This window comes from Drosophila gunungcola, chromosome 3R (genome assembly GCF_025200985.1).
Source record: "Drosophila gunungcola strain Sukarami chromosome 3R, Dgunungcola_SK_2, whole genome shotgun sequence".
Lineage (NCBI taxonomy): Eukaryota > Metazoa > Arthropoda > Insecta > Diptera > Drosophilidae > Drosophila > Drosophila gunungcola.
In genome coordinates this window covers 15,045,993-15,059,165 of record NC_069139.1, presented here as the reverse complement: position 1 = coordinate 15,059,165, position 13,173 = coordinate 15,045,993, and the positions used below count along the sequence as shown (strand labels likewise).

General features: G+C 41.6%; 1 protein-coding gene and 3 non-coding genes across 8 annotated transcripts in view; 3 read left to right on the top strand and 1 right to left on the bottom strand.

Moving 5' to 3' along the window:
* The first annotated feature begins 3,929 nt into the window (after positions 1-3,929).
* Positions 3,930-4,002, top strand: Trnav-cac (transfer RNA valine (anticodon CAC)). The gene has a single exon. It is a non-coding gene; the product is annotated as a tRNA-Val (tRNA).
* A 650-nt stretch (positions 4,003-4,652) lies between these two features.
* On the top strand, positions 4,653-4,725 carry Trnav-cac (transfer RNA valine (anticodon CAC)). The gene has a single exon. It is a non-coding gene; the product is annotated as a tRNA-Val (tRNA).
* A 191-nt stretch (positions 4,726-4,916) lies between these two features.
* Trnaa-agc (transfer RNA alanine (anticodon AGC)) lies at positions 4,917-4,989 on the top strand. The gene has a single exon. It is a non-coding gene; the product is annotated as a tRNA-Ala (tRNA).
* A 3,040-nt stretch (positions 4,990-8,029) lies between these two features.
* LOC128262079 (uncharacterized) overlaps positions 8,030-13,173 on the bottom strand; it is a 45,682-nt gene continuing 40,538 nt past the window's right edge. For 2 of the 5 annotated variants that reach the window (XM_052996135.1, XM_052996126.1), the window contains exons 4-5: positions 10,124-11,439; positions 8,030-8,294 (exon numbers count right to left, since the gene is read on the bottom strand). In XM_052996135.1, the coding sequence (XP_052852095.1) occupies positions 8,237-8,294; positions 10,124-11,439 (1,374 nt within the window). In that variant the 3' untranslated portion in view covers positions 8,030-8,236. The other 3 variants (XM_052996149.1, XM_052996141.1, XM_052996159.1) reach the window with 3 other exon arrangements.

Sequence of the window (13,173 nt, the reverse complement as noted above, 5' to 3'; positions counted from 1 at the left end):
CCATCTGATCCGATCTTGGCAGCGATCGGACGGCGATTCTAATTGTCATGCAAATACCAATTATCATTTGTCAGTTGCGCCGCTAATAACATAGTGTGCTGCGCGCATTTAAATGCCTACGCTCTTTACGCGATTGCCTGAATGGTTTCTGATCACCGATCACCGATCGCAGATCCAGAATCGGCAATCTGCGATCTAATCTCCACGCTGATTAATTCATTAGCAACTGTCGACCAGTTTGTCAGTTACATGGCAATCACTTCTGCCTGCCGCCATTGCTGCGATTAATTGGCGTTATTAATCGTGTAGAAAATGCTGAAATTGTTTTTGCTTATTTATAATGCTAAGCACTAATTTATGTCTCTCGAAGTTATGGCTTGAAGGATTGTTTAATTACTTTAACCATTTGCATATGTCACAGCAAAGTTAATCTCTCTGTTATTGCCACTGTTGCCCCCGATTCCCCCTTAGAACTACTTGAAAACGGATCCAACACAGCTGCTTACTCTCCGCCAACCATGCGCAATGAAAATCTTATTAAGTCATCTAATGCAACCTCATATTATCGAAATATGTCTGAAAGGGCTTCACGCTCGAGTAAGGCTCAGGGAATACTTATACTTATACCAGTGATTCGATTAAAAAATACCTATTGTTTTTTATTGCTTAAATTAAAGGTAACAAATAAAAATAATATTTTATAAACCTAGTTTAAGACTAGAAATATAATAACTTTTAAATTAAATATAAAACCCTTAATATTATATTACAAATCCGTTTTACTATATAAAAGTTTGTGATAACTACAAAGGATAGACAGTAAAACAAAACTTAAACTTGTGTATATTAATTTTTTCATGTTAGGATTCTATAGGGAAAGTTAACATTAAGTCAAATTGTTTGGGAACACCAACTTACTTTCTTATGTGGATTAATTATATTTTCCAAGGATCTCTTTTTAACCGAATAAGAAAAGGGAACTACTTTTCATCATCAATTTAATTTTACCGTCCAACAGACATATTGCTTAGAGTTTTTAGTCAGATAAACATTAACTGGAAAGAGTAAATTTTTTCAAAACAGAAATTTAAATCAATGCCAAACTAAAAATGATTTTTCTATAACTGATCATACTCCTGATACCCTACGAAGTACTAGGGCATAACAACTTTGACATATTGCCTCCTACATGGGGAGCTGAGTAGAGAATTTATGGCGCTTAAATTGCAGTCATGCGCATGAGCGGCAACGGCTAACAAGATCGGCTGCCCCCACCCGATTTTGGTTGGGATCAAAATCAGAATCGCACCCCGCCCCACGATGGCTAGCCCTAAACCTAACCCTAACCCTAACCCTAACCCCTTCGCTGCGGCTGCGGCTTAGAGCGGATGCTTGGTGTCAAAACACAAGCGGGCCGATGCTCGATGTGTTTTCCCTGGAATTCTATACCGGACCTGGTCCTTGCCCGTAATTTATGTAAGCGATGTGTTCGCCAGTGAAAACAAGAAGAACGCGGGATGGGATCGATGATCGTAAAAATAGTCCAAGACCCCGGTCGAATGCCCCATGTTGTGGATGCTGTGGATGTTGCTGTTGCTTTTATCAATTTGTGTTAAGTTCGCTTCAAAGCACGAAGCAGGCATAGATCATAAAATGGCACCCCCGGCAATCGACGGATTCGGATCGGATCGGATCGACTGTGATCGGTGGGGGAATTTACATAATTACCGCTGGCGGTGCTTTGGTGAGAGCCGCCCGAACGTGTCAAAATGAAAAGTGTTGCATGATTAGCGAGTAAATTACGCCGCCGAGGCATAAATCTATCCCAAGCCGGTCGTCCGCTGGCCCCCAAGATGATCAAATAAATGGGGCGATTAATAAAAGATGAAGATGCAACCGCGAACGTCGTCGTCGTTGGGAAAAAGTAAGATCAATGCGTCTGTTGATGGCCCGCAGCGGAGTTTGGGGTCTAGGTCCGATCGAATCGCATCGCATTGAATCAAATCGGGAGTTCTTGGCCTGGCCAGCTGGCTAGGATCGGCTGGCGCCCCGAGCGTGCGAATTTCTGGCCGCCCGTTGTGGGAGGTGTGAAGAAAGGCCGCGGCAATATCCCCTGTGCCAGCGACTCCAGGAACTTGGCCACATCTTGCCCGGAGCTGGCATAGCCGACATGACACATTGTTGTTCGCAAAGCATAACTTGGTCAACAAGCGATGATGTTGAGATGCGGCCAGTTGCCGATGCTGATGATGATGGAGGTGATGGCTCAGCCTGCAGCCAACCGCAGTTGGAACTGGCTGCCACGAACACTGGGAGAAACAAATGGGCTAAGTACGATATTTTTTATGTAACTCAACAATGTCTTTTTTATAATTATTCTGTGACGCTTTCTGAAAATTGTATCTGACATGTATAAATTTAACGGATTATAAAAATGCAATTAAGGAGGATTATTTATATTAATGCAAAGCTTCAGTTAAGGGAATAACTTTCCCGACCATTACTCAACTTATCTATGAATGTTTATTTTCTTTTTAAGTACTTAAGTCTTTTTTTAAATGAAACACGTTTGCAGAGCTTGGGCTTAATTGAAACTCACGATCTTATTAAGTTCATTGATACTAACTGGTTTCATACAAATTGTAGCCCTCACCTTCTGGTACTAAAACTTGATTTAATGAAGACCTGAAATGAGTTAATTGATTTCAAGACCTGAAATTAAGTTATACCTCTAATATTTTTTTGCATTTAAGAAATACAATTTCATTTTGAACTGCAAAATTGCGTTTATTCCTCCGTTTATTACCATAAAGGCAACAAAAGCGGTCGTAAGACTTTAGCTAAGATTTATATTTTAATGGTGCCCTTCTCAGAGTTGGACATTTGGCTTTAATGTAAAAATAGGACATCCTTCTAAGAACAATGACTTTTCCTCTCAGTGCAGTTCGTAATGCTGATCCCGGCGATAGATACGCTTCCTTAACACGTCTTCGATTGAGGAGCCGGCGGGGCCAAAAGTGGCTGTCGTTGGTCTTGTTAAGAGCAAAGTGTTGTTAGGCGGTTATGTGTTCTTCACTTGTTCGCCAGTTGTTGCGTTTTAGCGGTGGTTTCGTATTACCGTTGTCCAGCCGGGACCCGGTCAAGGTCTCTCTCCCTGGTGCCAAGTGTAGTGTCTCCAAGAACCAAGACCCAAGAACCGATTTTCATTGAGCAACTACAGCGGCAAGTCGGCGGGTTTCCATTGCACATTGCATATTGCATTCCGATTCATCGAATCGAATCGAGTGGAGTGGGGGGAGTCGCGCCGCTTGCATTTCCTGTCGCATGCGCCACATAAATTAGTTTTCCATGTTCACTTGTCACTTGTATCGCCATTGGCCAGTTGAACCCGTTTTGCCCGGCCATTGCGGGTGTCCATTCCACTTAGAATCCGCATCCGACCGATTGTCCTTATCAGTCGCAGAGCCCCTGCTACAGCCATTGCCGCATCCTCCCGGCACAATTTGCAATCAATTTTGGCAAGAAGCCACCTAATTGCTTTTGCATACTTATTTATAGGGCCGCCGCACGCACCGCCCGAGTAAATGATATAAGAGTTTTCCTTTTTCAGAGGCTACCTTGCTCCAGCAGAATTGATTGTTCACATCAAAAAAGGGAAACTCGCTAATGCCCCAGCTAATTCCCAACTAGTTTAACTTTAGACACCAAGATCGAGGAAATTATAGCCGCCAGCGTAGTCAAAACACTTTTACTCGCCTATCGCAATGACCATAAATCAGAGTTTCTGTCAACAAATTCTAACATTTCCCCGCATGGAAATTATGCAAATCGGGCGTTGATTTATTGGTTCGAAAACGTTAGGACAGAATTCCTTATCGATGGCAAGCAGCTAAGCCCAAGTTAGTTTGTTTACCGCCGGATCTTCAGTTGTTTCCGTAGTGTAGCGGTTATCACGTGTGCTTCACACGCACAAGGTCCCCGGTTCGAACCCGGGCGGGAACAAATCGGGTACTTTTTTATATTTTTCTTGCGTGCTTTATTATTTGTTAACAATCGGTCAATTGACCTCAAACACACCTGCCCGCTTCCGTTGTGAAACTAAAGATTTATCAATTCATTTTCACACAGCCACAATAATTTTTATATCGTTTTAATATGGCTGGTTTTACGATCATTTCAGGTGTGCTGTATTTATAAACACACCGACCCTCAGCACGCACCGAATATCAACTGTTTTACGACTCGCCGCAATGTCAGCATCCCGGGTATGACTCCGGATTCCCGGACATTTTTATGGCTTTAATTTGTTACAGCTCTCACCGAAAGCCACCCAAGGCGAAAGGTTGTCTGGAAACAAGACAGAGTCCCATTAAAGAAAGTGCTGTTACGGCCTAAATATGTTGCATCCTGGGGAGTTTTATGTGTCTCGTTGACAGAGCGTGCATCATTATCATTGCTTTGAACTTGGCAAAGAAACCAAGGAGGGCTACAAATAAGGTCGTAGTTTAGCTTTAACTTTCGAGATTTCAGTATTCACACAGCAATGTGTATTTAACTATATCTTGTATTAAGTTTTTTATTTGTTTGATTGTTCAAAAGCGGCAATGTCAGCTTTTGTTTGTTTTTGCGTTTTAGACGAGCATGTGACGTAGGTTTCCGTAGTGTAGTGGTTATCACGTGTGCTTCACACGCACAAGGTCCCCGGTTCGAACCCGGGCGGGAACAAATTAACATATTTTTTGTTCTACTTAAATTTTTTTTTACTTATTTTTTGCTTTACAAATTCTTAACATTTGCATTTATAACTTAAAAGCTCATGCATAAAGCTTTTTCCGCATACACATAAAGGGTTCATACACGACCATGAAAAGCGGCTGAAGCATTCAGCTGGGAACTACGACAACCACTTTTCATCAGGGGATGTAGCTCAGATGGTAGAGCGCTCGCTTAGCATGTGAGAGGTACGGGGATCGATGCCCCGCATCTCCAAAGTTGATCTTTTTTTTCACTAGTATTTTATTTATTTTTTAGCATGAGAATCATTTGCATAAGCCACTTGGCAGTTTGACGGACATGCTCTCCCATCATCGGCGACATTTGTGTCCAATTATTTAGTAAATAGAATACCATGCCGGTTACAACTCCATTTCACACGCTTTTCCAAGCGACTGGCCGAACCGGCTCGTTATGCAATCGCTCAGTAACTTTGGCTCTTTAGCCCCGTCTCGTCTCCGTGTCCACTTCCCGGCAGACATCGCAGCTAATCCAATTAAGCGGACTCATCATATTCACGCAATGCAGGCCATGAACTAGAAATGCAACTAAACCGGCCTCTTCAGAGGGTGGCTGGGAGACCAACGGGTATGGCGAAGATTCTGACATTTCCGTCATTGATGATTGAAATCTGTTTAATTGAAATTAACATAGGAATGCGTTTCTCAGCACATGACTCTTCAATCACATTCCACTAAAGTCACCATGTAGTCTGTTAATAGTTTTTAAATTAAATTCGTCTTTGTGGGTGTCTGGTTATTGCTTGTGTTTCTGTAAACTAGTGTTATGAGTCCAATAATTTAAAATTTAAATTTAATGTCCAATTACTTTATCTCATTAAATACCATACTATAATTTAAATAAAACGTTATTTTTTGAGTAACAAGTCATTTTCGACCTTGTGCCGCCAAGCTCCTTTAAATAGTATTAATAAATAATAATAATAAATAAGGCTGAATGAGTTGAAGTTTCCAAAATTGAGATGTTTAAGGAAACATCTCAAATTTCTATTCCAAATTTTAATGATTACTGACTTAGTTTTAAATTCCATGCCTACATCCCACACGAGATGATGGTGAACCGTTGTAGGATGTCACGTCAGCAAATTATATCTCCTTTTTCGTGATGGTGTTCATTAATAAAACTATCTAATCTGCCACTCGAATTCACTGTACACCAATTGGCACCGGCTATGGCAATGGCAATGGCAATGGCATTGAGCAGGTGCAGTTGATTTGACGGTGGAGCTGTTTGGGGCATGCCCACACTAAATTGGATCGCTGTGAATCAGCATTTGAGCAACGGGTGTATTCTCCATGAGTCACGTAGACCTCACTTTCGTAAACGTTTAACTGGAATCTGCCGAAATTAAATGTCATTGGCTGTGATATTTGTGCAAATATCATCGAAAACAAAATTTTAATAAAAGCATAACCAGAAATTAATCTTTCTTTGCCAATCCGATGCTTATATACCCTTATTCAGAAGGGTTAACTTAAATTCTTTCTTACAGTAAATGTTTAAAAACAACATCTGAAAAAAATTAAAATACATGACTGTGTTTTATTTTTAATAATAATTTAAACAAGATTGAACTGGAAAAGTGCAAATGTCTAAGTTGACATTTTTGAAATTTTAAATCAACTTAAGTCGTTAAAAATACCCCTATTTGGTTATCGACGGGTGTTTAGGTTGAAGAACTTTTAAAAAAGCAAAGCAATTTTAGTGTTGGGGGCATATTCCAAACATGGCGGTCACAAGCTGATGACGGCAAATCCGAAAGGTAAATAGGAACAGCGTGCTGGCAAAGCTCTCCTTCTAAGTATTTTTAATACGTAAGCGTCGGCTAGTTCGCTAGCTTCTCACAATTGAACTCTTTTAATCAGCCGACCAACGACCGACGACCACCAATTAACGCTCTCAGACAGCTGACTTTGATAGCAGGTTATAGCCGGTGTGTCTGTGGGCGGGAGAAGGGAGCCAACAGGGGCGTGGCAGCCATATGATAATGGTGATCATCGCCGGAGCAACTGATAGGCCCCGGAAATGCGCGTGGAGAGCGTGCGACAAACGATCGTCACCCGCTCTTTTATGCTTACGCCAGCTTTTCAATTGGGGGACTTTGCTTCCATTTCATGTAGGTTGCCAAGGGAACTTGGATTCTCGGGTTCGGATTCGGATTCGGGTTCTTGGCTTGTCCGGGGTCTCCGGTCGGTCTCTTTACTTTACAGATCGGTTTCGAGTGGGTGCGCGGTGTTCTTTTCATTCCTCCCATTTTTTTTTGTGTTATATTTTGGCTGCTGTGGGGGCTGGCCGTGCCTCGTGTTTCGCCTATTCATGCGAAAATTCAGCAGCGTTTGAATGAATGCGAACGCGGGAATATGAGCGACCGCGAGCAGCAATTTCGCCATTTCAAGGCCTACGTGACTTGTCTCACACAGGAAAATCGGAACGATTTGAACTGGGTACTGCTAATATTGCGGTTCCGACAGGCGGACAGGGGTACAGGGTCTGGGTCTTCTCGCCGTAATCCGAGCGCAGTTAGCTTCACTTTCTTCTATTATCCATTTACAGGGGAGCAACAGAAACTGGAATTTACGGATTTTAAACTGGGGAATTGGGCTGTTTGAATATTTTTAAAAATTATAATTTTTATTTAAGACAATTGAGAAAAAATCAATCATTACTTAAAATTTACCTTTATAAAATAACTCAAAAATACTCATTTAAAACATGAAAAGGAAGATACTGCAACTGGAACCTATAGATGCAACAGACTTTAAATTGGAGGTGTATTAATATTTGAATCTATCTATCTATCTATCTTAAAATTTTGTTTGCGGAGTGCCAAATGAATTCTGGTAGGCCCTTAAAATGGAACCAGTTAATTTTGTTTAAGTTCTACAAAAACTTTTACTCGTTTAAATATGATTTATGAACGTTTGACTTTTATTTTCTAACAGCTGAAGCTCTCCGATCTGCGATCTCTCTCGCGACCACATGATCCATACGTATTCAGCACGTGCTGGCACCTCTAGAAAAGGTCTTTGACTGTAGCCAGCTGATATCAGCATATTATGAGAGCTTGCTGGCGAGGTGCTATCTGCTCTCCCAGAGTAATAAGCTCTATCTGCTCACCTGTTCGCAGCGTAATCAATGTGTCCCATAATGATGACAGAGGGATTTAATCAGCATAAAGAAATATTATCCAAGTGGTTCGGACAGACAATAAATTAAAAGACTACACAGTGCTTAATTAGCTTGATAGAATATTTTAATTTATTTACAGTAGTTTTAGCTTAGTTCTTCGCTTGTGCTTCAGTCTTAAACGATAAATACGAAAATATTAGATTCTATATGTAGTTTTAAAGTTAGAACTCTTATGCTTTAAAGATCAGGAACTTTAGCTTTGTTGTGTGGATCGGAGGTCCAATGGTTTTCGGCGATGGATCGAAGGATACCCTCACAGGATGATTCGAGGACTCTGGAGCAAAGCCAGGGCGATTAGCTGCAGGCACAGGCTGTAAATGGCACAGAACATTATAGAGGGAGTTTCGGGGTGCAGACTTATAGAGACGAGATGTAGCAACTGCATTACAGAAAACCATGCCAAATATTAAATGAGTGAATTGTGACAATTTTGTAAATTTATTCAATTTAACGCGGGCAACGTGCAAAATGCTAAAAATAATTAAAATCCATGCAGAAAGCCCAGTTTGACAAGGACTACTCCTCTTACCATATTGACTAAAACACTCTCAATTTGATATTAAAGTATTTTTAATTTTATTTTTTTAGTTTAGTATTTTTTCGCGTTTTTCTCATGCTTTTTCGCTGATCATTTACTCACTTATTTGGAAAATGTTTGTTTACCGCCTTATTTTATAACAAAGTTTTGTAAGTCTAGTGCCTATTAATCTTAACAGTAGTTTATAAATAAATATTTTGAAATAAATAAATAACTCAAGCTACAGACTATAATTTCACGCTTATCTCTCGCTGATCAAATAAATTAATATTACATGTTAGTTTCGTAAGTAGTTTTTAAATAAAATACAATATTTTGATTTGTGAATATGTAGTTGTTTTCGATGTGTCGTTGGCTTCAATGATTCGAATACGTATTTTCCAAGGGTAAACATCGATTTTCACCGTGGGAAAATTCGCATTCAAAAGCGAGTTACAGAACTTAGGCTACGCACTGAGAGACAGCGAGGTTCGACAATAAAGAGACAAAAAAAACGTATCTTACGACTAAACCGCGTATCTATGTACAAATGGTGTTCCTCGACACATTCGAATTTCATCGCTTCACTCGATTACAATATTGGGAAAGCGCTTTGCAAGTTTTCATTTCGTTTCTAGTAGACTTATCGGTATGATCGTATTTTTGAGTATTTTCATCGTCATCGTCAACCGAACGTGAAAGTTCCGCCACAGAGACTCAAGTATTTCAATAGACTCTTTTGGTCATTCGTGTTGCGTAAGGTAATGGCTTCGATTTAGGATATATTTGATTGAATGGGCGTGCGATTATTATACATTTCGATGGTAATTGTACTCCAAATTGTTGGCTTGAGAGGTTCTTATAAAATACTCGAGACTCCGTCGTAATACATTTGATATTCATCGTCATTAGTGGGGCTGGCATTGACCTGGATCATCGCCGGGGGGACAACCGTCCGCTGCATCAAAAATACTTTAGTGAGCCACGGTCGTATTGCGTATATTGGGTATATTGGTGATATATCAAATATGTACACACGAATGGCGAATGATATAGTATATATATGATGTTGATGTGCTGGATGTACAGTGTTATGACGTGTCTGTTGGTATCTGATCGTGGATGTGTTTTGGAAACTTGCAATTACAATATCTTTTGCATACTCAGGCCAGAATTTTTACAGAAACTTTCGGCTCTCCCTTAACTTTCCTCTTTTCTTTCAACTGCATTTTCCACATTTTGAACGTTTTGATTTTGTTTGCAAGCCCAAAGTAAAATTTTGAAAAATATAAAAATAATATACAGCAACCAAAAAATAATAAACCAAAAAGTACAAAATGTGCGAAATAAATTTGAAAAATACTTTTAAGTTCTAGAAATATTGTAGGTTACAGAAAAATTCCAATCAATGTTAATGCCAAAGGGTAATAATTTAATAATTTTGAAAAATTTAGAAAATTTCAACTTCCAATCCATAAAGTATATTAAAAAGTTATTGCCAATTGGGAACAAGTTATTTGTATAATTGTAGAAATAATTTAGAAAAATCTCTACTTAGTTATCGTTTTTGTTTGTGAGAAAAAGATGAGGAGTTAGCTGGGAAATTGCTTATGGTAAACTCACAAATCGTAGTAGAGCGAATCGTCGCCGGCTGCTGCTGCACTGCGTCCTTGAGCCTCGGAGCTGGCGTCCTCGTAGCTGGCATCCTCTAGGGATCCCCCGTCGTTGTCACCCTCCTCCTCGCCCTGCTCCGTCGGATCAGCCTGATCCTGATCCTGGTTCTGATCCGGCTCCTCCTCGCCGCTGTTTGTGCGCACATTGCGTTCCACCCGATCGCTGGTTTCGCTTAGGGCGAAGGCGGGCAGGGGCGAGCTGCTCTCCCAGTGGCTTGCTGGGGGCGTGGCCAGGCTGGTGGCCATGGTGCTGGTGCTGGTGCTGGTGCTGAAACTCTGATCCATTTTCCGGTGCTTCCGCTTGCCACCGGAAACAGCCTTGGCCTGATGTTGCTGCTGTTGATGTTGCTGTTGCTGCTGTTGCTGCTTTTTGCCCCCATTTTGTCGCTGTTTTCCCGACTTGTTGAGCTTTTTCTTCCCACCCTGCTGGATATTGGCCTTGGCTCGCTGCTGCACACCTTTGGCCGCCTCTTGCGTTTTCCTCGCCCCATTTTTCTTGCCACAATTGGGCGGGGCTCGCTTTTCGGCCGCCGCCTTTTGACGCAGCTCCTTGCACCTTTGCGCCTTGGGCCCCAGTTTTCGCAGGGCACCCGCACCCGCCCCTGATCCTGCGCGCTTTTGGCAATTGTGGGTGTCCTCCTGCTCGTGCGGCCTGCATCGGTGCTTTTTCTTCTTATTGGCCTTGTTAGTACTGCTACCACTACTACTGTTACTGTTACTGTTACTGCTACTGCTACTGCTACTACTGCTATGATTACTGTTACTGCTACTGCTAATATGGCCGCTCGCGCTTTGACTACTGTTACTAATACTACTCAGGCTGCTGATCGCAGACACAGGAACGTAACTGCTATTGCTACTGCTACTGCTACTGCTACTGCTACTACTTTTACTACTGCTACTGCCACTCGAGTTGCTGTTGCAATGCGGCGGCCCCTTAAACTTGGCCACATCGATTAGCTCGATCAGCGGCTTGCCCGTATCACAGAGTTGCCGCACGCCGTGCTTAACGCGATTGGCCCCAAAATTCTTGGCGATCAGCTGCTCGACCCGCTCCTGCGGCACCGTCTCCGTGATGGCGTTCGTATAGGTGCTGAGCTTGCCCAGCGATCGGCTTGCGGGGATCTGGGTGCGCCGGGGCTGGCCACTTCCGTTCAGGGCCAAGTAGAAGACCCGCCGCGCCTGCGAGTGGTACGTGGAGGAGTACGTGTTGTAGTTCTGCAGACCCATGTTCTCGTTGAAGACGCAGTCGTCGGTGAAGTCTTTCTGCAACAATCAAGGGCTATGATTAAATGATTTGGCAAAATAAATGGCGGCGGAAATGTTGGTTAATAAATAATGCAAATAAATACCGGTTACTACTTTAGATTTTTCAAAAATTTATGATTACATCGAAATGTGTAAAGTAAAACATTTCTTTTAACGATCTATAACATTTTAAACATTTTTTAAATATACTCTGTTCAACTACATAATAGTTTAGCCTGTTTTTAATATACTACCCCAATTCTTAATACATCCAAATATTTCTAAAATTTAATCATTTCACTTAGCCCTCGCAAAATAACATTTCGCTTTATCAAGCAATGTAATGGTTATCCCTCAGTAGCAATATTCAGTAAAAAAAAAACAATGAATATACCAAGAGAACAAAATTTCTAGGCTTTTTAGAAGGGTTGTCTACCAGGCATTTCTTTCAGCAGCCAACTTCTTCAGAATCCCAATAATGAACCAAATTTCCCAAACGAACAAAAACTTCTTTGAATTTGCTGCCCAGGGGCGGCGTCTGTTTCTTTTGTCTATCAGCTTAGAAATCAGATGGATAAATGCGCCCATTATCACAGGATGTGCTCCTATCGGCGTTGACCATCGATAGCCCTACTAACCATAAACATTTCTACTTTATGAACACCTCATGACAGCCGAACAAAAGGACCAAAGAATTGACCGACTGATGATGAGAAATTGTGGGCTAGGTAAAGAAAATGTAAATTGAGAGCGGCGAAAGGATTGTTACATTGGCCTTTTGGATGCGCCGACTGCTAGACATCTGCAGATCAAATTCAATTAACAACATTGAATTAATTCGCTTGTCAAGCAATTAAAATTGTTTCGGAAATAAAACGGCAGCCAGGCAATTCCCTGCCTGATTGTTTACCCGGGAAAATGTCGCCGCTTAAATTTAGAAATTAATCAGGCGAAAGGCGAGCCGCAATGAGCCATCAAATGGGTGAGGGCCAGGCCAGGAGCATTTGTGGAGTATGTTGACGCCATTCGGGGTCGAGTCAAGTCGAGACAAACTTTTTGACATATGTGACAACAATGTGGATGCAACGCCCCAGTCTAAAACTCTTTTTATGATTCGTATTTCCAGGCATTTTCGTATATTTTTAGTCTTTAATGGCTTGCAAGTGAAAATTGGCAGACACCAAAGGGAAATGAAGTTGTACTTGGATAAGGGAAAACACCGGGGAAGAGGGCTCTGCCGATACCCAGAACCATTAGCGCTGCGTGGTCTCTCTATCGGAGCTTATCGAGTGGCGCCAGGCGAGGAGCGTAGAAAGGGTCAACCTGTTGTCCAGATTACGGGGAACACCTACAAACGGAACCACTTAGGAAACACGACCGAAAAATATACTAAGAAACCACTTATCGCCCCTGAACAGGACAATAACGATGATAATGATGCAACATATTCATTGGGCCCCATTGGGTCGGCATTAATTGACCAAACCCAAGTTCGTGTGCTCTGCGGGCGGTCACATTTCTCGCCGGAGAACAAATTATGCAAATTAATAAGCAAAACCGTAATGTGAACATTTATGGCTACGACATTTTAATTGGCCGAGACGCTGACTCACCGGGGTTTTTGGGTTTCAAATTTATGAATTGGCAAACGTTTTGGGCATTTATTTTATATTTCCTTTGCTCAATTAGCCGAGGCCCGAAATCACCTGCCTCGGTGGTCACAAGACGGAAACATTTTAAGCATTATGGGGA